The sequence below is a fragment of the Nanorana parkeri genome, unplaced genomic scaffold, assembly GCF_000935625.1.
Source record: "Nanorana parkeri isolate BGI_ZX_2015 unplaced genomic scaffold, ASM93562v1 scaffold874, whole genome shotgun sequence".
Classification (NCBI taxonomy): domain Eukaryota; kingdom Metazoa; phylum Chordata; class Amphibia; order Anura; family Dicroglossidae; genus Nanorana; species Nanorana parkeri.
This window is the reverse complement of record NW_017307142.1, coordinates 229,938-254,870: the sequence shown is the minus strand read 5'-3', so window position 1 is coordinate 254,870 and position 24,933 is coordinate 229,938. Positions and strand designations below refer to the sequence as shown.

The window sequence follows — 24,933 nt, the reverse complement described above, 5'->3', positions numbered from 1 at the left end:
TGGTGGTCCCCCCCCCCCCCCTAGCCTCTGATTGGTTAGAGAAGGAGCAGCAGCACAGACTGAAGGTCTGCTTCCTATGTCACATCTCTTCCCCCAGCCACTGATTGGATACTGAATGAGCTGTGGTACTGGTTAAAGCTCCACTTCCTAAGTCATATTTCCTCTTCCAGCCTCTGATTGGTTAGAGAAGGAGCAGCAGCACAGACTGAAGTTCTACTAGCATTGTCATATTTCCTCCTCCAGCCTCTGATTGGATGTGAATGAGCAGTAGCAGTAGTAGTTAAAGCTCCTCATATTTCCTCCTCCAGCCTCTGATTGTATAGAGATGGAGCTGCAGTATAGTCTAAAGTTCTGCCTCCTTAGCTACATCTCTTCCTCCACCCTGTGATTGGATGGTGAAGGAGCAGCTGCACGCTGATGAAGTCATTCTTAGTGGCCAAATAGTGATTCCTCTCCCTCCTACTGTTTTTTTTTTTACTCCATCCAAATTTTCAATTTAAGAGAGGCACATCAGCAAACAGCTTCTCCTGTGTTCTTCCTGCTGGGGAAATTTTCTTTCCCTTCCTGCTCTGGAGATGCAACGTGAAGTAAGAGGAAATCTCCAAAGTGAGAGGAATTCCCCTCCTATGTTAGTTGTCACTGAAGCAATTGTCCTAATAAGATTGCCCTTCACTTTTTTTGGTGACATACCGAGAGGATGAATCACACCAGCAGGGAACACAGGGAGAAATAAAAACCTGATAGGGGTTCCACCCCATTCCCAAACCTTGTCTTGGGTTTTGATTTTTCTCTTTTTGACCTCATTGCGGAGACGTTTCCTCACTTCCTGTCCCTGTGACGCACAGACAAGAAATGAAAGGAGCATTTGTCAAGTGAACAGGAAAGCAAAGACAGCATTCCATTGTCAAAAACTCTAACCCTTCCCCACTCTGGTAAAATTGTGTTTTTGCTTGTGCCTTTTTTTGGAAAGATTTCCTGCCACTTCCAATCCCTGTCACAGACAGCAGCGATAGAACAGCAGAGGCTCTAGTCCTTCCTGACTGTAGCTTAAAGGAGAATTATGAGGCGAGTGATTTTCACTCAGCCTCATAATCTGAGCCGACCTGTGACAATGTAACTGCGAACACATACCGTTTCTTGCTCACTCCTTGATCTATCCGTGCAGAGACCGTGACTGTCACTCACGGCTCCCTGCAGGGATGCCCCCCTCCACTGTCCGATCCTCCAGCGCTGACTGGCGGAACGGACCGGTACAGCTGGCTCTGCCTCTAGATAGGCAGAGCCAGCTGTCACTCACACAGCTGGGTGGATCCAGACAGAATTGTCGGGTTCCGTCCCGGCTGCGGCGTCTCAGTATACCGCAAGCTGTAGCTCGCGGTATACTGAGCTTTGGGTGACGGGAGGACGCTAGTTTGTGTCCTCTCATTATCCTTAGGAGAACTATGGGGAAAAGCCCTGACCCCATAGTTCTCCTTTAAGCTGAATAAAGTTTTAGCTGGAGTTAAAGTGTTAAAAGGTTTATTACTAAAACAAAAGGCATCATATAAATGGTAAATGTAAGATACAAATCAGGTAAAAAATAATACACTAATAGAAGCAAAAAATAAAATACAATTGACCCTAAACCATTATAGTTTCAATTTAAAACATATAATTTGGGAAAATTAATATACCACCACTTTCTCCCACCCAACCCCTCCCTCCCTCCCTCCCATTCCCAATATTTGAAAAACCCTCCAACAAGCTCTTCTGCTTACCTAAGGCTGCCATCATTTTACACTGCATGGCCACTCTTCTGGTAGTAGTTCACCAAAGTACAGACCGGTGATTCACCACTGCAGTCCAGGCCTGCCACCGACCGGTCTTGATGCCTCCCCTCATTGTGACATCAACAAGCTGCCATTGGTGTCTTCAGGACCCACCAGTGGACAGCAACGTTGACATCTGCAGGGCACCACTGCTCTGCCATTAAAAGGTAGAAGTGTTGGGACCCAGCATGTTATGTGACCACGGATTTAGGTGAGTATTTGGGTCACTGGGTATTTTGTTTGGGGGTGGTTAGGAAGTGAGGGGTCCTGTTTGGGGCTGGAGATCATTTTTAAATACAGTTCTCAGCTGTCACTTATTTTCGTTTTAGCCGCCAAGTATCAAGAGCCAGAAAGACAATGCTGCAAAGATGGCATGAGGGAGAATCTTATGGGTGACAACTGTGAGCTCAGAGCAACCCACATTACAGAGGACCAGAAGTGTGTGGACGCCTTCCTGGACTGCTGTGTCTACATTGAGAAGAAGAAAGCAGAAGAAAGAGAAGGGAAAGAAGTTGACATTTTTGGAAGAAGTAAGGAGCGGTGTCACCCTGTGGCACTGAGAATTATAGAGAATATGGGAGATGTGCATCATTAAGGTCTGACTATAATTCATGTGCAGTCTGTGTTGTTAATCAGCACCCCAAAATAATGAGAGAACCTATTTAAAGTTGCAAGGAATGGCAAATGGGAGGGCATGATAAAGATGGGACCACCATACACAGAAATGTTTAAGAAACCTCTCCATGCCACCTGTACCACTTGATCCACTAATTCTATTTCTCAGTGACCACCATGCATTACCCCCTGAAGACCAGAGCTAGCTGAAGCTACAGGGTTTATACCAAGAACGCACACATTTGTGTTTACTGGGGCATAAACAGGTGGAGGCCAATATAATTATTGGTTATTCTGAGCCTGAAGAAGGGGACCCCTTGAGGCCCCCAAAGCGCTTGTAATTGAATGGCAAGCGGTCATTAAATGGACTTTTGCTGAAACCTTTCTGGTGTGCTGGTGACATTTCTGCTATTCACTAAAATTATTGGAACATGTCCGCCCTATGGGTATTATCCTTACACATGCTCCAAAGACACGCGGAAGGTAAATTGGCTACTGTCTAAATTGGCCCTATATGTATGCATGTGATATAGGGACCTTAGATTGTAAGCTCCTTGAGGGCATGGACTGATGTGAATGTACGGTATGTAAATGTGCTGCGTAAATTGTCAGCGCTATATAAATACCTGTAATAATAATTATGCATTGGCAAATTTGAAGGAACATTTTAACCTCCACTTCCATTATTATTATTATACAGGATTTATATAGCGCCAACAGTTTGCGCAGCGCTGTACAGTATAAGGAAGACATTACAATCACAATACAATTCAAGAGAAGTTGGTCCACCACTTCCTGGCTATCTCCTGTACAATGCCAACAGGCTCTGACCATCTCCTGTAGTATGTCCACTGTCTCTGTAGCATTACATACACTGAACATTATGTGTGGCTGTTTGATCATTTTGGGGGCCATACTTGAGGAGTATGTTGGCCACTGCTGCCATAGAACCTCACTGTTCACAATAGAACAATTACATCAGTTCCTCTTTTAGTGGAGACTAATGGAGATTTACAATAGTCATATAAAATACAAAAAACACCTAGGTTCCAATTTTACATGAAAGCCAGTAAATCTAAGGAGAATTTTGTGGGAGGAGTCCAACGTTCCAAGGAAAAAAACAGCTCATCTAGAGAAACAAGGAGACATGGAAACTCTAAAATGTGCACCAACAGAGAACTAAACAAAGGGCACCAGCACTACAAGCCAACAACACCTGCTTAGATGATCAGAAATATCGGTTAGTCCTAAATGTCTTTATTTTCTTTTGCAGGTGATGATGATGATAACTACATTCCCGATGCTGATATTGTGTCCAGAAGTGAGTTCCCTGAATCCTGGTTTTGGAAGATAGAAACAATGAGCGAAAGACCAACCAATGGGTATTGCCAACACTTTTTTTATTCCTTATCCTAATGCCAACTTCAACAAAAACTTTTTTTTTTTTGCTTTAAATAGAATGTTGTAAGGTAAGATCCTCTGTTGGGTTTTAATTGGTGTCGGTAGCCCCATTGGGAAGAAGTCCCCTCAGTTCTTTTTCTGTCAGCACTACAGGAAGTTAGGGCAAATCTACTCAAGGGCTAACCAACAGAAATTAAAACCTTGCTTGTTGTGGTGTTAATGACGGCACTGCATCAAGTTTATTTGGAGTTTGATCGAATTTGGTGGTGAATTGTTTACTAGATTGTTTACTAGAAAAAAAGATATTATGGACTTGGTTTGGTACAACTGACACGCATTCTAGAACCCGCTCATCCTACCCTAAGAGACAGTCTCTAATAAAACATAACTTTTTGTTATCCTCTACAAAACTCTGGAGACCACTGTTTGAAACTTTCCATGTAATGTGGAAAGTAGCTCAAATTATTCTACTCGTTCAAATTGCCAATAGTCAGTAGAAACACATCCTTCTCTCCTGTTCTCATATATTCAAAAATGGCCCCATTAGAGAATAGGTGCCACCATGTGTATCGTGCTATTCCAAAATGTAAAATAAGGAGATGCTCACAAATAGAGGTCCTTCTGATCTGCGTGTGGAGATGTAGGAGCGTCAAAGTAATGTTTGGAAATTGAGCAGTTCAAATTAAATTTGTTAAAAAATCGTAAAACATGCCCCCTTCCAAAGCTAACATAAAGAAATGATAATATTCTGTAATATGGAAAAGAATAAAACTGGGTTATAATTACTATTATTTATTATTATTATAATACTTTGTCTCTGTTGAAATGTTGTTAATATATTATATTTTGTTAGAAAACATAATATAATATATTAATTCTAAAACTTCCACATATATATTTATTGAGATTTATAAACTGCTAAGTTTGAAACATTTAATTCACTTTAATTGGAACTTTTTGGATATAGACACATTGTAAGGGAGAACATTTTTTTTTGGTAGCGCTGTGCACTTTTCACATTTACCATTTGGATAGATAAAACAGTTATTTTCAGCATTGTCAAAAGAGGCAAAGTAAAATAATAATAATAATTATAACCCAGTTTTTTTCTTTTACCATTTCACCTTATAGTACAGCAGCTTCCTGCACTCATTTTGGATTTAGTTATCCATAGTGCGGAATAATAATTATTTCTACTCTTATGTATCCAACGATAACTTGTGCTTCCTTATCCCTTCAGAATTTCAACCAAAGTGCTCAACGTATTTTTGAAAGATTCCATCACCACCTGGGAGGTCCTCGCTGTTAGTCTTTCAGAAAATAAAGGTAATATAACCAACCAATTCTTTTAATTCAATCCTGTAGATAAAATAATGTTTTTTTTTAAAAAGGTGCTAAAAATCCAGCTCCACCCTTTATTATTATTTCTTAATGATGGAGACATTGAAGACCCAAATGGTTTTGTCAGGTGTTCTATATGAGTTCTGTTAAATGCCGGATAAATAAGTGTAGATTTCAGCTGCATAGCTCTGGTCCCCTCTCTCTTCTTCCATATATCACTATTGGTTGGTGAGGCGAGGCATTACCAATCGCATTTAGCGACCGATAGTGAAGAGCATGAAGTAAAGGCAAGCGACAGGCAGGGGGGCAGGCAGGGGGGCAGACAGGGGGCAGGCAGGGCGATGCGTTGGGAGTGTCAGCTAGATGCCAACTTTCTCATTTCTGGTTCTGAGTTTATTTGCATAACTGAGCACCCCAGGCTTTAGAAGGTCAAGAAGAAAGTTGTAGGTGGCTTTAGTTAAAGTGTTCAACCAGCCAAAAATAGTTTTTCTTACTTATGCATAGGGTGGGGCTTGGTTAGATCTGGGGCTCTGTTAGAGAGATCAACTGACAACTTTTACCAGACAGTAAGTGAGGTTAAATCTGACACAACAACACAGACAGAAATACAATGATTTGCTTTGTTAGAGTAGAGGAAGGCTGGAAAGGCTGGAGGCTTTTATGTTTCCTTTAAAATGGAATCCTTCACTTTAAAGTGGAGAAAGTGGAGCTCTTGCTGCCACCCGCCCCTCCTTCCTGAAATGAAGGCATTGTCTGGATGGTAGTGGTGCAGAATGAATGTTATTGTTATTGCTTACAGCGTAATGACAGAAGCTGGTGTGTTCTCTTCTTTTTAAAATTCAGGTATTTGTGTTGCAAAACCCTATGAAATCCAAGTCATGAAAGACTTCTTCATTGACCTGAAGCTGCCTTATTCTGTGGTGAGGAATGAACAGGTGGAGATCCGTGCCATTCTCTACAATTATGGAAACAGCAAAATCAAAGTAAGGGCAAAATCACTTCATTGTTTATTATTTTGATACAATGTTGACCTGAAGCTGTATCTTGGAAATTGGAGCCAATTAATATTCAGGACCTAATTTTCCTTTATTATGACCCAATTCTGGTCAAATTTAGCTACTTTCATCTTTCATTTCCGAGGCTTTCTCCTTGTAGACCAGTGTATTCTGTCAATACATAAGGAAATACACAGCCATTCAGTTCAAATTCTCAAGCTGAGTGATTTTGCCAAAATGATTAACATTTTTTTTTATTGTGATGCTTAAGCTTTTTTTTTTTATTTAAGGGCATATTTTGGGGGGGCTTATTTAGGTTAGTTTAGTTTATTCCATTTTGGGCCCATTTACGTTTTTTGCAGTGATGTATTGTGAGTTGCATTAAGGCAGTCAATTGAAAATAATGGTCTGACTTTGCACCAAAACATCTCAAAATTTGGACCACAAAGCACTGTGGTGCGTTGCGACACATTGCAAAGCATCTTAGTGCATTGGAGTGCCATTTGTGCATTGTCATGTGTTACCATTAGGGTTAATAGGCCCTTTGTGTTTGTTGTATTTGTGTTTTTTCCTTTTTATCGTGTCTTTGATCATTATATGTGTACTGTCACTTTCAATTTTTTTGTTTTTAAAAAACTATTTCTGTGAAAATAAAATGGGCTAATGAGGGTGTCAGGAACAAGAACAGAAAAATGGTACTGTATCTATCACACCCCCTACAGTTTTGCCTACAGTTCATGCAGGGTACTGTAGTAAATTGGTGGATGGCGCAACCATGCAATGATAGCAAAAAAAAGGATCTTCATCAGCACACCTTGGTATAGTGATAATCTTGTCTTATTCACATCAAGCAACAGGCCACCCCACAGGGTGACATCACTTTGTCCATTAGAGATCCGCTATCTCCCGTGAGCCCATGTGCATGCAGCTGTATCAATGAAAATGGTGTCATCACTTGGCAGAACTGTCTTAGGCCCGGTTCACACCTGGGCATTTTGTATCGCGTTCGAACGCTCTGCAAAACACTCAAACACCTAAATCCCATTATTTCCTATGGGTATGGTTCACACCTGGGCGTATTACAGGCCGTATGAACACGCTACAAAACGTCCTACGCCCAAAGAAGTACAGGAGCTTCTTTGGGGTGTTTTTGTCACGCGTTTCCATTGGGATACAGCCAAGTACCCCTCGGAAACGCGCGTTTGTCTGACTGCAAATCGCACGACCCGAAACATATATATTCGATACGCCTAGGTGTGAACCCAGCCTAAATCTCAGATCTAGATGGTCAGAAATAAAAACAGCTCATATGTAGTATATATTTCATCTGTGTATTAAGGTGGTCACTAAGAGTTCAGCTTTAACATCTATGTTGCAATGTTGATCTGTTTCAGGTCCGAGTGGAATTTACTCACAACCCAGAGTTCTGCAGTCTGTCCAACTCCAGAGCAAAATACCGTGTGGCAATTGACATCAACCCCCTTTCCTCCGTTTCTGTTCCTTTTGTCATTGTCCCTCTGAGTCTGGGTCTGCATGACGTAGAGGTGAAAGCTGCCGTCCAAAACCAGTTCTTGGCTGATGGTGTCAAGAAAAAGCTCAAGGTTGTGGTAAGTATGGGTTTAGATAATAAGTACCTTGAAAAGGGAGATAATCCAGAAGAAAAGCTTTTGGTACTGCAATTAGCCAGTAGGTCAAATCTTGCCAAGTCCACGGGCATGCGAAGAGTGATTTAGCTGAACTTGTAAAGCTGAAATTTTGCTATGTGACTTGCTTGGGTGTAATTTGCTTAAAAATAGAAACCCAATGGCAATCCCCATCATATCGACACGATCCCCTCATCAGGTGCCCACTTAGCTCCTCCAACTGTGGCAGTCTCCTACTTATTCTACATCCCAGCTGGGAAAGTTCTAGCGTGTCTGCACACTAACATTCCATGGCATACCTATATCCTGCGAGAGCAATGTCACGGCTTTGCAAATTATTTTATCTTAGTAGTCATTTTAAAAACTATGCATACAAATATGGCACAACAAGCAAGTGACATGAGAATGTAGCATCAAAAATTGCCACTCGTCAGACGATACCACTGCAAGTGGACTATAGCAGCATCCGTAACACTACACTCATGTTGCCGAGGATGGTAACTTCCCTTGCATGGCGCTTTAGTGTTTTCATCTGACTTTGGTAAATGGAAACTCAAAAATTCACTGCTTTTTCATTTCTTTCAGCCGGAAGGAGTTCGTCTTACAAAGAATATCAAGACTGTGATCCTGGAACCACTTGTGAAAGGGCAAGGTAAGTTGTTTCTGAGGTCACAGATTGTCTTTGTTAATTTTAGCGTTAGAAATCTTATCATTGGCATCATTAAAGAGAACTTGTGAATGAGATAAACCTTTTCTACAATGAAAAATGTTCCCTTATGTTGTATAAAAGGAAATATGTGGAGGATGTTTTTTGCAACCACAAAAGCTTAACTCTGGGCACAAAAAAAAGATAATTTAAATAAATTCCTCAAGAGCCACAATAGAAAATACAGTATAGGTCCACTTTGCATGCACCAAATGCCTTAGTAATCCAAGATTTTATATAGACGAATAAGAAGTTATATTACTTTTTTCAAACAATAAGAAAATACGTTTACAAACGATGCAACAGATACTTCAACTACAGATTGCCTGCGGAAAACTACAGGGGGCAGACACAAGGCTAGAGATGAACGAATATGGCTGGGTTTAGTTTGAGGAAAGGTCATCAAATTCTGCTTAAAGCAAAACCCAAATTTAGTCTATGGGAGGTGAATCTTGTTAGTTTGTTCTGGTTAATTGGCAAGCTATTGAAGAGGGGCTGGGTTCTGCCAAGGGGGGAGTTTACAAATGGAAAAATACATTTTTGAAAAAAACCATACAGCAGAATGAGGGTCTTTTCATGCAGATTTGAGGGCAACTTTGAAAACACACAAACTCTTTAAACATCATTCTTGGGGGGGGGGTGCCTTAAAACTTTACCTAGGGGTTACAGAACAGTACAATTTACACAGACAGTCTCAGCGACAGCTTACACTAGCAGGACATATTTGATTTTTTTCTTTTACAGTTAGCTTAGGTTGCATACATCAGCAGTACCTCAATCTGATTCACTGCAGTTTAAATGTAGTATGTCTCGCCTATCCTAACCCTACAGCAGATTCCATATACACTGACACCATGGATGCTTTGTTCCACTCTTTTATAGTGAGGGGGCTTGGACATAACAAAGTCCCCATTACTGACACTTCTATGGCAACTGACCTAAGATCAAAGACCCTTTAAGTACATTGATGGTATAAAGAATTTGGGTGGGGGGGTGAAATCCTACATTAGTTTGCTGTGACTGCGAACAGGCAGCATCCTTCTCAAACCCAAGGTAGACCTGAACCTGAACCTTATCCCTATACAAATGTGACACAGAATAAATTGCCTCGGTATGTCTTATCCGGAGACACCTCTCCCCCTTAGATGAAGATATATGTACAGCAAGAAAAGATTGGGGTTTAATGAGATGTATTAGTACATATTCTTACATGAGATCAATAAAAAAAAACCCCTCTTAATCCTAAAAGACATGATTCCCCCCATATTAACCTACATACGCAGCCAGAAAATAAATAACTAGAATTCATATATACAGGTGAAACTCGAATAATTAGAATATTGTGCAAAGTTCATTTATTTCACTAATGCAAGTTAAAAGGTGAAACTAATATATGAGAGAGACTCATTACATGCAAAGCAAGATAGTTCAAGCAAAGATTTGTCATCATTGTGATGATTATGGCTTACAGCTCATGAAAACCCCAAGAACCCCAAATCCACAACCTCAAAAAAGTAGATTATTACATGCAATCAATAAAACAAGGATTGTACATAGAACAATATCGGACCTCTGAAAAGTACAAGCATGCATATGTACTCAGTACTTGGTTTGGGCCCCTTTTGCAGCACTTACTGCAATGACTTTTGCACGATATTCTAATTATTTGAGTTTCACCTGTACACATCCAGATATTTCTTTAGGAAATTCACAATCATCTCATATAGTAGTATTCTGGCCAACTTGCGTATCAGGCATAGATCCCAACGCGTTTCTCTATATTCGCTTCCCCAGGGGAATGGAGGCAACCGATCTAATAATAATAACAGCATACAATTACTTTTCAATGCATAATAAATCAATAAAGTTTATAATACACATTTTATCCCTATACAAGACCAGGATTACTGTACACATCTGGAAGAAATACACAAAGGACTTTAAAGTAAGAAAGCACATGTCTATTGTATTTAGACAATACTCAGTTATCCACTTTAAAGAGGAAAATTATCTTTTTAAAGTATTAGGATGATGGCTTGTAAGCATATATATTATCCAACTCTTTAATTAATTTTTGCTGTATGGTGTTTCTTCTGCCGTTTGTTGCTGTACCGGGTTCTGCAATATTGTCACCTGATTTGTGTCATCTCTTTGTGTATGTTGCTCACAGATGGGGTCCAGAAAGAGTTGATCTCCCCATTGAATGAGAAAAATATCGTGCCTCGGACAGAAGTTGAGACAATTGTAACCATTCAAGGTAAACCAAAAAATACTACAAATCAAAGAATGCAAAGATAATGTCAGGTAGCTCAAATACAGTCTCCACAGGAAGGGTTTGGTTGTCAAAGAGAATCATTATTCAAACCATCTCATTATGTATCTGAAATTATTATAAGTGTTAGGTCTTACCTGGATTTAAATATGTCCACTAATTTAGATCCACTTACCTGGCCAGGGTCTTACTTACTCAGCTTGAGAGTCGGTGGTCGGTGGACATTTGACGTTTGAGAGTTGCTTCCCTGACAACTCCATGACTGTGCACACCTGCTTCTGCATGTGCAGCACCTCTTATGTCAGGCAGTTGTCTCGGAAGCAACTTCAAGGCTTTACGTGAACTCTGAACCCCGACTCTCAGGCTAAAGAGTCAGACACATGCTAAGCCAAAAGAGCTAAGCAAGAAACACACATAAATCAAATCTGCAAAATTATAATTATTTGAAAATTAATATTCCTATTTTTTACATAAACCAAACAGTGACTGGTACTCTTTAAAGAAGAATTCCAAGCAAACTGCAACAAACATACGCTAAATAATCATTGGAAGCTTGGCTGGGAGAATATTCAATTTTGTGCGTTCCTAACAATGTGGTAGCCATTAGTAACAAATCACTTCATCCCAGCAGCCAGAAGAGTCATTTCTTCCACTTCTATTGGGTGGAGGAAATTGCTCTCAGTACTATGAAAAAAAGATAGCTAAGGGCAAGTTCTAATTGAAGGAAGTAGAAAACGTATTAATTAATGGGAGGGCATACCACATAAAACCAAGAACATGTTTACTGGTGTTTTGGTATCCCTAGTTGGAGTCCTTTACTATGCTGAATATAGAAGAGGATCTCCTCACAAGTAAATCCACTCTTGAAGTGTGACTCCAATTGCAGATTTTTCTAGTCTGGGATAAAGTAGAATAGGGTTAGAAACTCTATTGCTGTCTCCATGCCTGCCAGGAACATTTACTCTACTTCCTGTCATGGTCATAGGGGGTCACTGCAACAGAAAGTAAGGGCCCAAAGTTATAATCCTACCACCTTCTAGACCAGTGGTTCTCAGCCTGTGTAACCTCAGGACCCACATTTGTTCCTGGTCATTAAGTCGCGACCCAAGTCGCAATGCAATGGAAAGTACGACATTAGGGTACTATGCGCTCCGGTGCAGGGGGCGTACGAACTGTGGGTGGAAGGGGTACCATTCAAATGAATGGCAATAGAACCCACCTCCCACACCAGAATCCACGTTGGGTGTGATTGCATGGTACAATTTAACGAACTTACTAGAACGGGCCCTCAAAAACACTGACATACAGAGGCGGCTCTAGACTTTGTGAGGCCTTAGGCAAAACTCAAAACGTGAAGCCCCCACCTACACCAATAATCAGGGCTTGAAAAATCCACTCGTCCTCTCGTCTGTGACGAGAGGACGCCGGAGCCCGACGAGTAGCTTCCCGGCCGGCCGTTGTAATTTACACAGCTGGCCGGGAGCTTTACATTCAATCGATCGCGCGTCTCTAGAGATGCCCGACCACTTGTATAGGAGTAGGTGTCACTGCCTTGCCGGTCCTGAGATCCACTGTGCCCGATGCGGCCGGGACCGGCACGGCTGCTCTGTGACAGGAGATCAAATGGGAGTTCGGTACACAATCTCTCTTTGATCTCCTCTCAGTCCCTGAATGCAGGAAGTGGAGTATAATACACCACTTCCTGCATTCAGTGTCACTCTCCAGCTACAGAAGCTGATGAAGTAGATCTCTGGGGGTCCCTATGTGACATTCGGGGTCTTGGAGACCCCTGATGTCTCCATAAAGAGGGCCTGTCATGTAAATTGGCTAAGAAGCCCCCTATGTGATAGCAATAAAGTTGTGTAAAAAAAAAAAGAAATTGCACCCATTGTGCCGCATATCGCTGCAAACGTCGCAGTGAGAGCAATAATTTTAGGGCCATTAATCACTTATAACATTAAACTGATGAGCGGTAAAAGCATTTTAAGGGGTAAGATGTCAGCGCTTCTGTCCTCCTTTTTATCTGTTCTTTTGGATTAAAAACTATAAACTCTCACTATAAAGAGTGCGTTCCAGTGCATTCAGCCTCTGGAACGCAACTTGGTCAGCTCACTTTGTTTTGGGGCGTGACGGTGCATTGAAGTCAATAGCACCGCAGCCACGCCACCCGCCCGCAGAGCGATCGCCACCACCCAAACGCGTGGCAAATTAGTGCCTGTGTTCCGGTACATTGTGATCTGCAAAAAAGTAGCGCATGCAGCATTTTTGCAGATTGCACTGGACCAATACGCCAGCACTAATATTCCATGCATTTGGGTGCCGGCGATCGCATGGCGCGGGGGGAGGGCGGGTTGCATGTGGTGCTACTGACTTCATGGCACCGCCATGCCCCCTCCTATCCCAAAACAAAGTGAGCCAGGCGGGACGCACTGGAACGCAGTCTTTATGGCGTGTCTGGGCCCTGACAACAGTATTTTTAAAACAAGAATTATTATTTTTTTTTTAGCATGTATTTTCCTTTTTTAGGCTGGGTTCACACCTGGGCGGTTGTAATGTGCGCGTCAAACGGGGGAAATCCGCCCCCAAGAAGCTCAAGTACTATTTTGAGCGGTGGACGTTTTTCAGCGCTTCGATCAGCACTGAAAAACGCCCAGGTGTGAACGCAGCCTTAGGAGGGGTGCTTCACTTACCTGAACTCCATGCACCTGCTGCTCTTCACCCTGATGTTATCGGCCTCCTCCAAAGCCTCTGCAAGTCCATGGCACCGGGCGGGCTCTCTCTGTGCAGAGAAGGAATTTTTTTTCAGCTGAGGACACCCCATTCTCCCCACAGTGGCAGATGGGGAGGGGGCGGGGCTTGTCCGGAGGCTGCGCCAGGCACAACATTCTCCCCGCGAGGCCCGCAGTGGCAGATGGTGGAGGAGCGGGGATTTTCGGAGGCCGTGGGCCGCATTCTGCCCGCTTGGAAATTGTTGCAGCTCCCTTCTGGCCAGCGACGGACTCGCCAGGTGAGGTGAATCTGCAGAGGCGAGTTAGGCGGCCGCGAGGCCCTCGTAAGCGCGAGGCCTTAGGCGACCGCCTAACTTGCCTAATTAGAGAGCCGCCTCTGCTGACATACATACACAACCATGGACACAATCTCACACACTCACAGACATTCTCACACACACTCCAAAATTTTTTCAATGTCCACCCAGTCTCCCTACCTTATGAAAACTGAACTGGATCCTCAGCCTGGAGTCCAGTGTGGGCTGCTGTGCTGTGACAAAGCTCCATCTGTACATGCATTGCTTGTATAGCTCCCTTGCGCGCCCTGCAGAGGTGCCGGGAGCCTAAATTCCATGTCACTCTAGTGCAGGACACGCGTGGGAGCTATACAAGCAATGCATGTATGGATGGAACTCCCTCGCAGCCATAACCCCAGCCAACCCCACCTCACCTCATGCTAGCGCTTGGCGTCGGGCAGCATATTTTGATTGGCTGCTTGGCGCGAGAACTGACAGTGCTGCGCTAGGGGGAGACAGAGGAGCCTCTCACCTAGAAAAGTGGAAGGCATGCGGTGACCCACTGAACACGGGGTCGTGACCCACTTTTGTGTCACGACCCACTAGTTGGGAACCAAAGTCCTAGACAAAGCTATAAAAATAAAGGATTTGGCTGAAGTCTCCTTTCAGGCCTTTGATTGTATATGGAGAACTTAGCTGAGTTTTGGGCTGAGTATTGCCACACAGGAGAATCAGAGAAATATTGTCCAAGCTCTTCTGTCAAAATCAAAAAAATTATTGGTCCCTTTTCTTTGTCTGTTTTATACTTGTGAATCCCTCACACAGTGATTGCCACGCGCCCCCATCGATTTCAATGGGGTTATATCCATGCGGCAAAGGCTGAAAAAAGGTACATGTACCTCTTTTTGCGACATGCACCAAGCGGTTTTTCAACCGCGATCGCACGCCATTGCACAAGCGTTATCGCGGCGAGAAACCGCATAATCTGCTGGCGTGGCATTAGAAAATAATGGCACCACCAGCGCGATTGGCGGGTGGTGTGCGGCTCCGTGACGGCGCGGTTTTGTGCATGATTGCCGCACGGTCACGGATCACCCTAGTGTAAAACCTAGCCTTTAGTTCCTTTACAATTACTTGACCACACATGGTCCAATGTTCAATGTTCTCCAGTCATGCAGTATTGTTAGTGATATAACGGAGTATTGTGAAAGACCCAGAGCAAAAGTAATTTTCAACAGTGTTGTTTGAGAAAGAGACAAAAAAGCCTTTTCCAGTCTCGAAGGGACAAGTTACCCTCACTGATGAAGAGGTTGAAGGCCAAGCCTACCCAAGAGAGTGTTGGGTGTGCACTAGCAGGTGTCTACACCAACTACCTCTTTATATCTCTAAAAAACCCACAAGGGATAAGATCTCTCTACAGCAATTCATAACTTTGTCTATCCTGTCAAGTCCACCATGAATATGTTACTCTCTTATTGCTCTGCATTACCTAAAAAACAGCAATTGGCAAGTTTGGCACCTTTATTTGGCTTTGTAATGGCTGCAGCAGTTGGACAAATTAAGATATTGATATAACAAGATAAGCAGTGCTAGGAGTTCAATTAGCTGTATATCACACAGGTGGCAGTGATTTAAACCAAAATAGTGTTTCCTTAACAGATTACTTATATTAAATACTGCAAAGTCAATGTGATGATTTTTTAGTGTATCGTGTCAACACATCAATATAAATAAATAAATATTGTGATGTAAAATACAAGCTGCTGTATTAAAGACCACTGGGTCTGAAGATGTTTTAAGCCAAATTAACAGCGCTAGTAGGTGAATCAAAAAACCATATAATCATATTTGTGAACTACAAATCATAAGAAAACCACATAAATGCAAGTGCCGTTAATCAATAAAAAACACGGCACTATAATAGTTAATAAACCTGTGTACGATTAGGAGGTGATTTTTAACCAAGTGCTTCTACGTGTCTCAGTGTGTAAAAATAAAGTGGATCAGTCTATACACATTAAAAAAATCCTTCACTTTTTTACACCTCCATGTGCATTAATACCATTAAGTGACAAATCCTATGCGTGAAAAAATTCAGGTGGGTAAACAAAAATACAAACGAAAATAATTGTGAATAATTGTGAATGACAATTAATTGTGCTGACAAAAAATATATATAAACAAATAAAGTCTCTGTAATATACAGCTCTGCTTCAAAGCCAAATAGCAGAGCTTTCCAATGTTCGGTAGAGTAGTGCTTTCCTGGGGTTTGTATTAAGATCAATACATCCCCCTAATAGAGTGCGTACTCACCCCAAACTTTCGGCTGTAACAGACAGCCCCAAACGCTTTGTCTGATGGGATTAAGATATTGTATACTGGCAGACAAATATAAAAAGTGAACATGTTCTCAACATCCCCATAACCATGTGAAGCAGACATCAATTTTGCAAAGTTTACTTTCTTGGCTTTGATGTGACTATATTATGTGTGTATTTTGAATAGAAAAAAGTTCACTCATCTGAAGAGGCTTCTCTCTTTAATTCAGGAACTCCAATCACTCAAATGGTGGAAGATGCCATAGATGGCTCCAATCTCAATCCTTTAATTGTTGTGCCACGTGGTTGTGGAGAGCAAAACATGATTACTATGACGCCTAGTGTAATCGCCACAATCTACCTGGATGCTACAGGCCAGTGGGAGAGAGTAGGTCTGAACCGAAGAGAAGAAGCCATCAAGAACATCAAAACAGGTATGTGATGCATACGCGCAGTTTGCCAACTTGACCTCCAGATCTTTGCAATGCTTGTGCAATGCCACTGGAACTTTTTTGAAGATAATAGTCCAGCATCGAATGGAAAATATAGAATTTTTAGTTAACATTTTTAACAAAACTCTGCACAGATTAAATATTTTTTTTTTCAAAACAGCTACAATAGTGAAATATTTGTTCATTTGAAACAGAGAGAGACCTAAACAACAGAAAACATGTATGCAAAAACATAACTTGGCGAACCTTTAATACCAATTTGGTAGCCTCCATACAGTATGTACATTATATAAGTCAGGGAACCCCTTGATCGCCATCTTCATTAGGATCTCACTGGGGACTGCTGTAACACTGCATGGCTAAAAGCTTGTTGGTACCTGTTAATCATATATACACCATAAGGCCAAACGTATGTGGTCACATCTCCATATTACTGAGTTCAAGTGTGTTTTGGTCATATAATGTACATTTCTAACCTCACATCCATGCTCCTCTCCCTATTTCATGCCATTATTCTTGATCTTGATTGCTGTGTCCTGAGAGAACACACATTACTGTGTTTATAGCAATAACTCCTGCAGTACACATTTTCAGTCACTAGATGGCAGTGTTGATAAGTTCTGTTATATCTATGGTAGATTCTCTGTTGTATTGAATAAGGTAGAGAATAAAGCTGTGGCTTCCTTCCTGTTTTAGACAAGCCATGTGCAGCATGCATATCTAACTGTGTGCTTGAGTTTCTCTGTGAGGTTGTGCAAGAAGTTCCAACATGTCCTTTTTCAAATGGACTGTGTAACTATGTCCATGCAGGGACCCCAAAATACCTTTTTGTGCTCTTGAGTTAAAACATCAGCCAGTTGTCTCTGAGTCCAATGTCATCCCTAAAAAGGGGCACAGTAGTTGCCCAAGCTCTCTAGTTAGCTCTCTAGAGGAGGTAGCTGCCCAAGCTCTCTGGTTAGCTCTCTAGAGGAGGTAGCATTAGCCTGAAGCAGACAGTCATGGCACTGGGTAAAATAATAGTGATCAGGAGGTTTTTCTGACCTTTCTGATTGCTTTATTTCTAGAGAAGGTTCATTTTGGGACTTTTGTGTGCTGCCCTATAGATCTACGGTCACTGGTTTGTGACCTAAACTAGCCAAAAAAGTAATCTAATATCTACAGGCACCTTAATGGACAACTTTACCTTTAGTAAAGGTCTACTTTAAAGTAAGGAAAATTGATGTGGGAGATATATTATTTAGCAGTTAATCAATCTAAAATATTGCTCATGTCTCCTTTTACAGGTTATGTACAGCAACTCGTTTACCGCAAAGCAGACAATTCCTATGCTGCTTTCAAGGAGAGGCCAGCCAGCACATGGTAAATTAACTCTATACTAAGATAAACTACCTGTTTGTCACAGCATCATTTTATTTCACCATGCTGGGCGTTCTATAACAGTTTCTCTCTTTTTCTTGGTTTTACTGTCCTGCCTCTTCTTGGATCATGATCAGTTGCTCTGCCTTTGCTTGGTTTATGATGATTTGTCCTGCCTCTGGTTATTGATCCCATGTACTGTACTACTACTTGGCTTATGATATTATGTCCTGTCTCTGCTTGGTTCTTGATGACCTCTAGTGATGGGCCAAACACCACCGTGTTTGGTTCGAATTCGAACTTTAGAACATGGAAGAAAATTTGAATTCAAACTCAATGCAAGTCTATCGGGCTAGAACTTTGAAAATCAATTGTCCCCATTTTGAAGGATTATTATGCAAGTTAATGGCCATAAAAAGTGGAGGGGGGTCCGGGTACTGCGCTGGGGTACAGCAATCAATGAAAAAAAAAAAACACTTTTAAAAGATACCGTTTTTGAAGGAGCAGTGATTTTAACATTGCTTCAAGTGAAACAATAAAAATGAAAAATCCCTTTAAATATCGTGCCTGGGGGGTCCCCTTAAACTGCCTGTGAAGTGGCTGATCTGTACAATGCATTGAACCTTCTGAGACAAAAATGACTTTTCTAAGGAAAAAAAATGACATTTAAAAAGAAAAAAAAAAAGTGTGCAGTCCCCCCTCCCAAACAATACAAAACCCTTAGGTCTGGTAGGAATGTTAGGAGGGACCCCATTTAAGAAACAAAAAGTGCGGGGTTCCCCCCAAAAGTCATACCAGACCCTTAAGGTCTGGTAGGAATTTGCATGAGGAACCCCACCCTCAAAAATGGGGGGGGAAAAAACATGGGGTCCCCCCTAATATTCCCAACCAGACCCTTGTTCCGAGCATAGGCCTGGCAGGGCCGGAAAAGGGGGGGGGGCGGGCGAGAGCTCCCATACCAGGCCTCCCTCCCATACCAGGCCATATACCCTCGGCACTGGGAGGATGCTTTTCCAGGGTTGCCCCTGGAAAAGCACCTTGTTCCTGTGCCGATGGGGACAAGGGCCTCTTACCCACAAGCCCAGGGCGCTTGGTTGTGGGGGTGCGGGCAGGGGGCTTATTCACATTAGGGTACCCCATTAATAAATGGATGCCCCCCCTTGTAAATGAGTAAGGGGTACTTGTACCCCTACCCATTCACTAAAGGGTTAAATCTATTTTTTTTTAAAGAGACCAGACTTTTGAAATATCCTTTAATGGAATAAAAACTAAACAAGTTTTTGACAAGTCTTTTATTAAAAAAGAAAATGGATCCACCTACGTAATCCAGCGTCCAACACAACATCCAGCGTTGTCCATGACAACTTGATGAAATAAAAAATAAAACAAGAAAAAATACTTAGAAATAATCATTTTAAAAAACGACGCCTGCCGACCTATCAGCTCACGACGAACTCCCGCCGCAAAATGGCATTCTGACAGATGATGGCAACATATATACAATTGGGCGGAGCTAGCAGTGACAGCTAGCTAGCTAGCTCCGCCCAACTGTTTACAGTTGTACGGCATCTTACAGGTGTGCCATGATTGGGCAAAGTCATCATTACTTTGCCCAATCATGACTCCTACAGAGTACTGTGCCCTGACTGGGCAAAGTGTTGCACCTGACCTGTGGTCAGGTGCAAGGCTTTAGCCAATCAGGGCTCATAAGTGCTCGGCAGGCGAAAAACCCACCGAATGCCCTGACAGTTTGTGTGTTCGCCGAACACAGGAATTGCCGATGTTCGAGTCGCACTCTTGCTGGACTCGAACATCAAGCCCATCCCTAATGACCTCTACTGTCTCTTCTTAGTTCTTGATGACTTGTCCTGCTTTGTTCCTAAAAATTGCCTTGCCTATGTTTGGTTCATGTTGACTTGTCCTGCCTCTACTTGGTTCATGTTGACTTGTCCTGCCTCTACTTAGTTCAGGTTGACTTGTCCTGCCTCTACTTGGTTCATGTTGACTTGTCCTGCCTCTACTTGGTTCATGTTGACTTGTCCTGCCTCTACTTGGTTCATGTGGACTTGTCCTGCCTCTACTTGGTTCATGTTGACTTGTCCTGCCTCTGATTGGTTCATGTTGACTTCCCCTGCCTCTACTTGGTTCATGTTGACTTGTCCTGCCTCTACATGGTTCATGTTGACTTGTGCTGCCTCTGATTGGTTCATGCTGACTTGTCCTGCCTCTGATTGGTTCATGTTGACTTGTCCTGCCTCTGATTGGTTCATGTTGACTTGTCCTGCCTCTGATTGGTTCATGTTGACTTGTCCTGCCTCTACTTGGTTCACAATTACTTTTTCTACACAGGCTAACGGCATACGTGGCCAAGATTTTTGCCATGGCCCGTCCCTTTATGGACATAGAAGCTAATGTCCTGTGTGGTGCCATTAAATGGCTGATCCTGGAGAAACAGAAACCAGATGGATTGTTTAAAGAAGATGCTCCAGTAATTCATCAGGAGATGATCGTAAGTACCTATTTAACTTGTGGATTCATCTCTTACTTTGCAGCAGCGCTCTCTTCCCACAGTGCTTGGCCGCCTGTGACAGTTCCTCTCCTCCTCGCAGGGACACAGAGCAGCGCCCAGCGGGGAGGAGAGAAAGAGCGGATGCACCGCTATATCGGCCAGGAAAATGGCACTTTCGGCCGATATGTTTCGGCGGCCGATAGATCGGTGCATCCCTAGTTTTTATGTTTATTTTTTTCTGGGCTTGTCTTACACATTAATGTTAGGATCCTGCCTATTCCTGGCCTAATTATGGAAAAGTTATGTTCTTCTTTTATATTGCATTAATGAGAAAAAGTTTAGTAAATTGTTAAAATTTCTTTTAGCTGATCATTATATATCGGAGAAGAGCCTAGGCTGAGATCTGTGTTCATTACCTGTCATTGAAACTCATACAAAGCCCCAGCACCACCGTTCACATATTCTTTTCTTTCTTCTCACAGGGTGGATTTAAAGGATCAAAAGAACCAGATGTTGCCCTCACAGCCTTTGTCCTCATTGCTATGTTGGAAAGCGAGGCCGCCTGTACTCCACATGTGAATGTAAGTAAACTATCCATACAGCTAACCCTGCTCAGCTCACAGCTAAATGGTAGGATAACAATCCAGCATCCGGAAAGGCTATTGAGCTTCACAGGGCATAGCTAATAACTATCTATTGTATCTAGATAGAGTACTCAATACAAATCATGGACATAGAATCTAAACAGAGTCCTCTGATATCTCAAAGCACCCAAAGATCCTGTTCAACCCTTTAGCAGATGTTACTGGAAAATCCTACCTGCTTCTGTTTTAGAGATAAACCACCCTTCTCCTATACTGAAATGAGAGCCAATTAGGTGGTTGTGGAAGGCGGATAAGAACAACAATTCATTAATCTTCAGTAGTCACATAATGCAACATACTGTATTTGTCTGAAGCAGGATAAATGGCAATGTAGCATGATGGTGAACCTATTACTTTTGTGTATTACCTGTGTAATGTAAGAGTACACCATAACAATGAAGGGGGTTTTCAACATCTGCTTTCCATCTCATCTCACTCTGTTCTTGCAGACTTAGGACAGAGCTTGTCTTTTAAAGGCACAGGCCACCCATTTGTCTGCTTTGCTCAACTCTATCCATGCAGCGTAGGCAGGGCCAGATTTACTTTCTCTGCTGCCCCCACGGCCAGGTTCCTGAATGCGCCCCCCTACCCAGCAACACTCCCCCATGGAGAATGGCAGACCTGCAGGCTGCATACAAATGATCTTGGTGACATTGCCGTGATCACTTGTGCAAAACAAGCGGCGGCTTCCCCGCTGTACATTTAGCTCTGCTTGCCCAAAGCAGGGCTAAATGTTGAAAACAACTACCCGCCCAGAACTGCATGTCCTGGGCATCGGGAGATAGGAATTCCACACCCCTGCTGCCCCTCCACTCCCTGCTGCCCCAAGGCCGGGCCTTGGTTGGCCTTGTGGGAAATCCAGCCCTGAGCGCAGGCAGACGGAGAAGTTATATCTTGGGAATTAGATGGAAAGACAGTTTCTAATAGCAACAGGGACATGTGTCAACAGCAGTATGGAAGCTGCCAGTATGAACTTCCATTTAAAGGAGAACTATGAGGTGAGTGATTTTCACTCATCCTAATAGTTCTAGCCGACCTGTGACAATGAAACTGTCACAGGTCGGCTCAGTAGATCGGGAAGTGAGCGAACACATACCGGCGCTCGCTCACTTCTCGATCCTGTCACTGCAGAGAGCCTTGACAGGACTGGATTCCCCCCTCCCCTGTCCGATCCTCCAGCGCTGACTGGCGGAACAGACGGCGAAGCTATTGAGCTCTGTCAACATTTCAGGAAAGCAGATAAGACTAGACAGCGAAACCTGTGACCTTAAAGGTCCACGTGCAGGGTGAAAATGAGAATACAAACTACCAATTTGCTGTATTTTATATTTATCTAGCTAAAATATATATTTTTCAAAAATTGTACTTTTTAGTTCTAACAATAATGGATAAGGTAAATATTTACCCCTAAACATATATACAGGTAAAACTCGAATAATTAGAATATCATGCAAAAGTAATTGCAGTAAGTGCTGCAAAAGAGCCCAAACCAAGTACTGAGTACATATGCATGCTTGTACTTTTCAGAGGTCCCATATTGTTCTATGTACAATCCTTGTTTTATTGATTGCATGTAATAATCTACTTTTTTGAGGTTGTGGATTTGGGGTTCTTGGGGTTTTCATGAGCTGTGAGCCATAATCATCACAATTATGACAAATCACGGCTTGAACTATCTTGCTTTGCATGTAATGAGTCTATCTCATATATTAGTTTCACCTTTTAAGTTGCATTAGTGAAATAAATGAACTTTGCACGATATTCTAATTATTCGAGTTTCACCTGTATATCCTCTTGAATAAATTTGGATATAAAAATACGGTAAGCGCTTTCCTAAAATCCACACAAAATGATAATATACCCCCATGTTTATTAGTTATGGGAGGTAAGATGAGCATACAGGGGGAACTAAGGGGGCTAGGAACAGTTATGAGAGGTCACAAACCTCATGGGTTAAGTAATCATTGCACCCTATGTATCTATGCCCTAGTATCTAGAAGTCAACCTCATTAACCCTTTACTTTTTCTCTGTTTTTCAATAGAACCTGAGACTTAGTATTGAAAAGGCATCCAGCTTCCTGCTGGGCCAGTATCCAACTCTTAAAAAACCATATTCCATTGCAGTTTAAGTAATTGCAGTAAGTGCTGCAAAAGAGCCCAAACCAAGTACTGAGTACATATGCATGCTTGTACTTTTCAGAGGTCCCATATTGTTCTATGTACAATCCTTGTTTTATTGATTGCATGTAATAATCTACTTTTTTGAGGTTGTGGATTTGGGGTTCTTGGGGTTTTCATGAGCTGTGAGCCATAATCATCACAATTATGACAAATCACGGCTTGAACTATCTTGCTTTGCATGTAATGAGTCTCTCTCATATATTAGTTTCACCTTTTAAGTTGCATTAGTGAAATAAATGAACTTTGCACGATATTCTAATTATTCGAGTTTCACCTGTATATCCTCTTGAATAAATTTGGATATAAAAATACGGTAAGCGCTTTCCTAAAATCCACACAAAATGATAATATACCCCCATGTTTATTAGTTATGGGAGGTAAGATGAGCATACAGGGGGAACTAAGGGGGCTAGGAACAGTTATGAGAGGTCACAAACCTCATGGGTTAAGTAATCATTGCACCCTATGTATCTATGCCCTAGTATCTAGAAGTCAACCTCATTAACCCTTTACTTTTTCTCTGTTTTTCAATAGAACCTGAGACTTAGTATTGAAAAGGCATCCAGCTTCCTGCTGGGCCAGTATCCAACTCTTAAAAAACCATATTCCATTGCAGTTGCCTCATACGCCCTTGCTATGGCTGGATCCATCGACAATTCAGCTAAACTGATGTCTGTGGCAACAGGTACAGAGAAGTAAAGCATGTTACATAAACTTGTACTAGTCTAGACATCTACCTGAATTTTTTCTACTATTTAAATAGCAAACCATTAATCAGAAATGTAAATATGTGGCCAGGAAAAGTTACATAGTTACATAGTATTTGAGGTTGAATAAAGACATAAGTCCATCAAGTTCAACCTGAAAAGGACATTCAAGTATTTATATAAGGGGTCCCAGACATCTCAACTCTCCCGGACGTTCCGGAAGTCTCCCGCTATAGGATAGCGGCTCCCGAACACCCGGGAGAGAAACATTTTCTCCCGGAAAGGTTTACTCTGCTCTATCTAGCAGAGTAAACCTTTCCCTGCTATCTGTTTTTTTTTTTTTCTAACATCGGGGCCACCGGCCGCTGTCAGTCAGGTAAAAAAAAGAAAAGAAAAAGCAGCATAGGAATGAATAGCTAGATTGCTATTGGCTAATTCAATTTGCAATAGCTAATAGCAGACTAGCTATTGCACCTGTTCACTACTGCTGTCAATCAGCAGAGGTGGACCTGAAGTTCTCCATCAGCTCCTCCTCTGCTGCTTGACAGCAGCAGGGGACGGGTACAATAGCCAGCTTGCTATTGGCTATTGCAAATTGATATGTCCTTAAGTAGACATTGTCGTTTTTCCTTAAGGAGCTCCCTGTGTGGCTTGCTCTGTCTGTGTTTGGTGGTTTTCACTAGTCAAGAGAGAGCACATTGGTGTGGATGGTGTGGTGTAGTACTTTGGAAACCTAAATGGTGCAAGACTGTATCCCCCATCTCCTCTGACTGATTGGTAGATGAGAGAGCACGATGTATTCCAGTGGTGGGCTCCAGTCTGGGGAGTATGGAACCATTATATATAAACATTTCAGTCTGGGAAAACAGAAACATGACTGTGTCTCTGTCTTCTAAAGCTGGTATGGAGTACCTTGTCAGTGGGCCAGCAAATCTCTATCAGCCAGCTCCTTTTAACCCCCTCTTCCTCTTCCTGGCGATG

General features: G+C 42.2%; 1 protein-coding gene across 1 annotated transcript in view; it reads left to right on the top strand.

The window, feature by feature from the left end:
- Nucleotides 1-24,933, top strand: part of C3 (complement C3) — an 82,542-nt gene that overhangs the window by 33,374 nt on the left and 24,235 nt on the right. Inside the window, exons 17-29 of the mRNA XM_018565704.1 lie at nt 2,138-2,338; nt 3,697-3,805; nt 3,978-3,980; nt 5,065-5,150; nt 6,009-6,148; nt 7,555-7,767; nt 8,389-8,455; nt 10,680-10,766; nt 16,334-16,537; nt 17,839-17,914; nt 20,261-20,420; nt 20,903-21,001; nt 23,780-23,930. Coding sequence (XP_018421206.1) covers nt 2,138-2,338; nt 3,697-3,805; nt 3,978-3,980; nt 5,065-5,150; nt 6,009-6,148; nt 7,555-7,767; nt 8,389-8,455; nt 10,680-10,766; nt 16,334-16,537; nt 17,839-17,914; nt 20,261-20,420; nt 20,903-21,001; nt 23,780-23,930 — 1,596 coding nt within the window. The remainder of the gene's footprint in view (nt 1-2,137; nt 2,339-3,696; nt 3,806-3,977; nt 3,981-5,064; nt 5,151-6,008; nt 6,149-7,554; nt 7,768-8,388; nt 8,456-10,679; nt 10,767-16,333; nt 16,538-17,838; nt 17,915-20,260; nt 20,421-20,902; nt 21,002-23,779; nt 23,931-24,933) is intronic.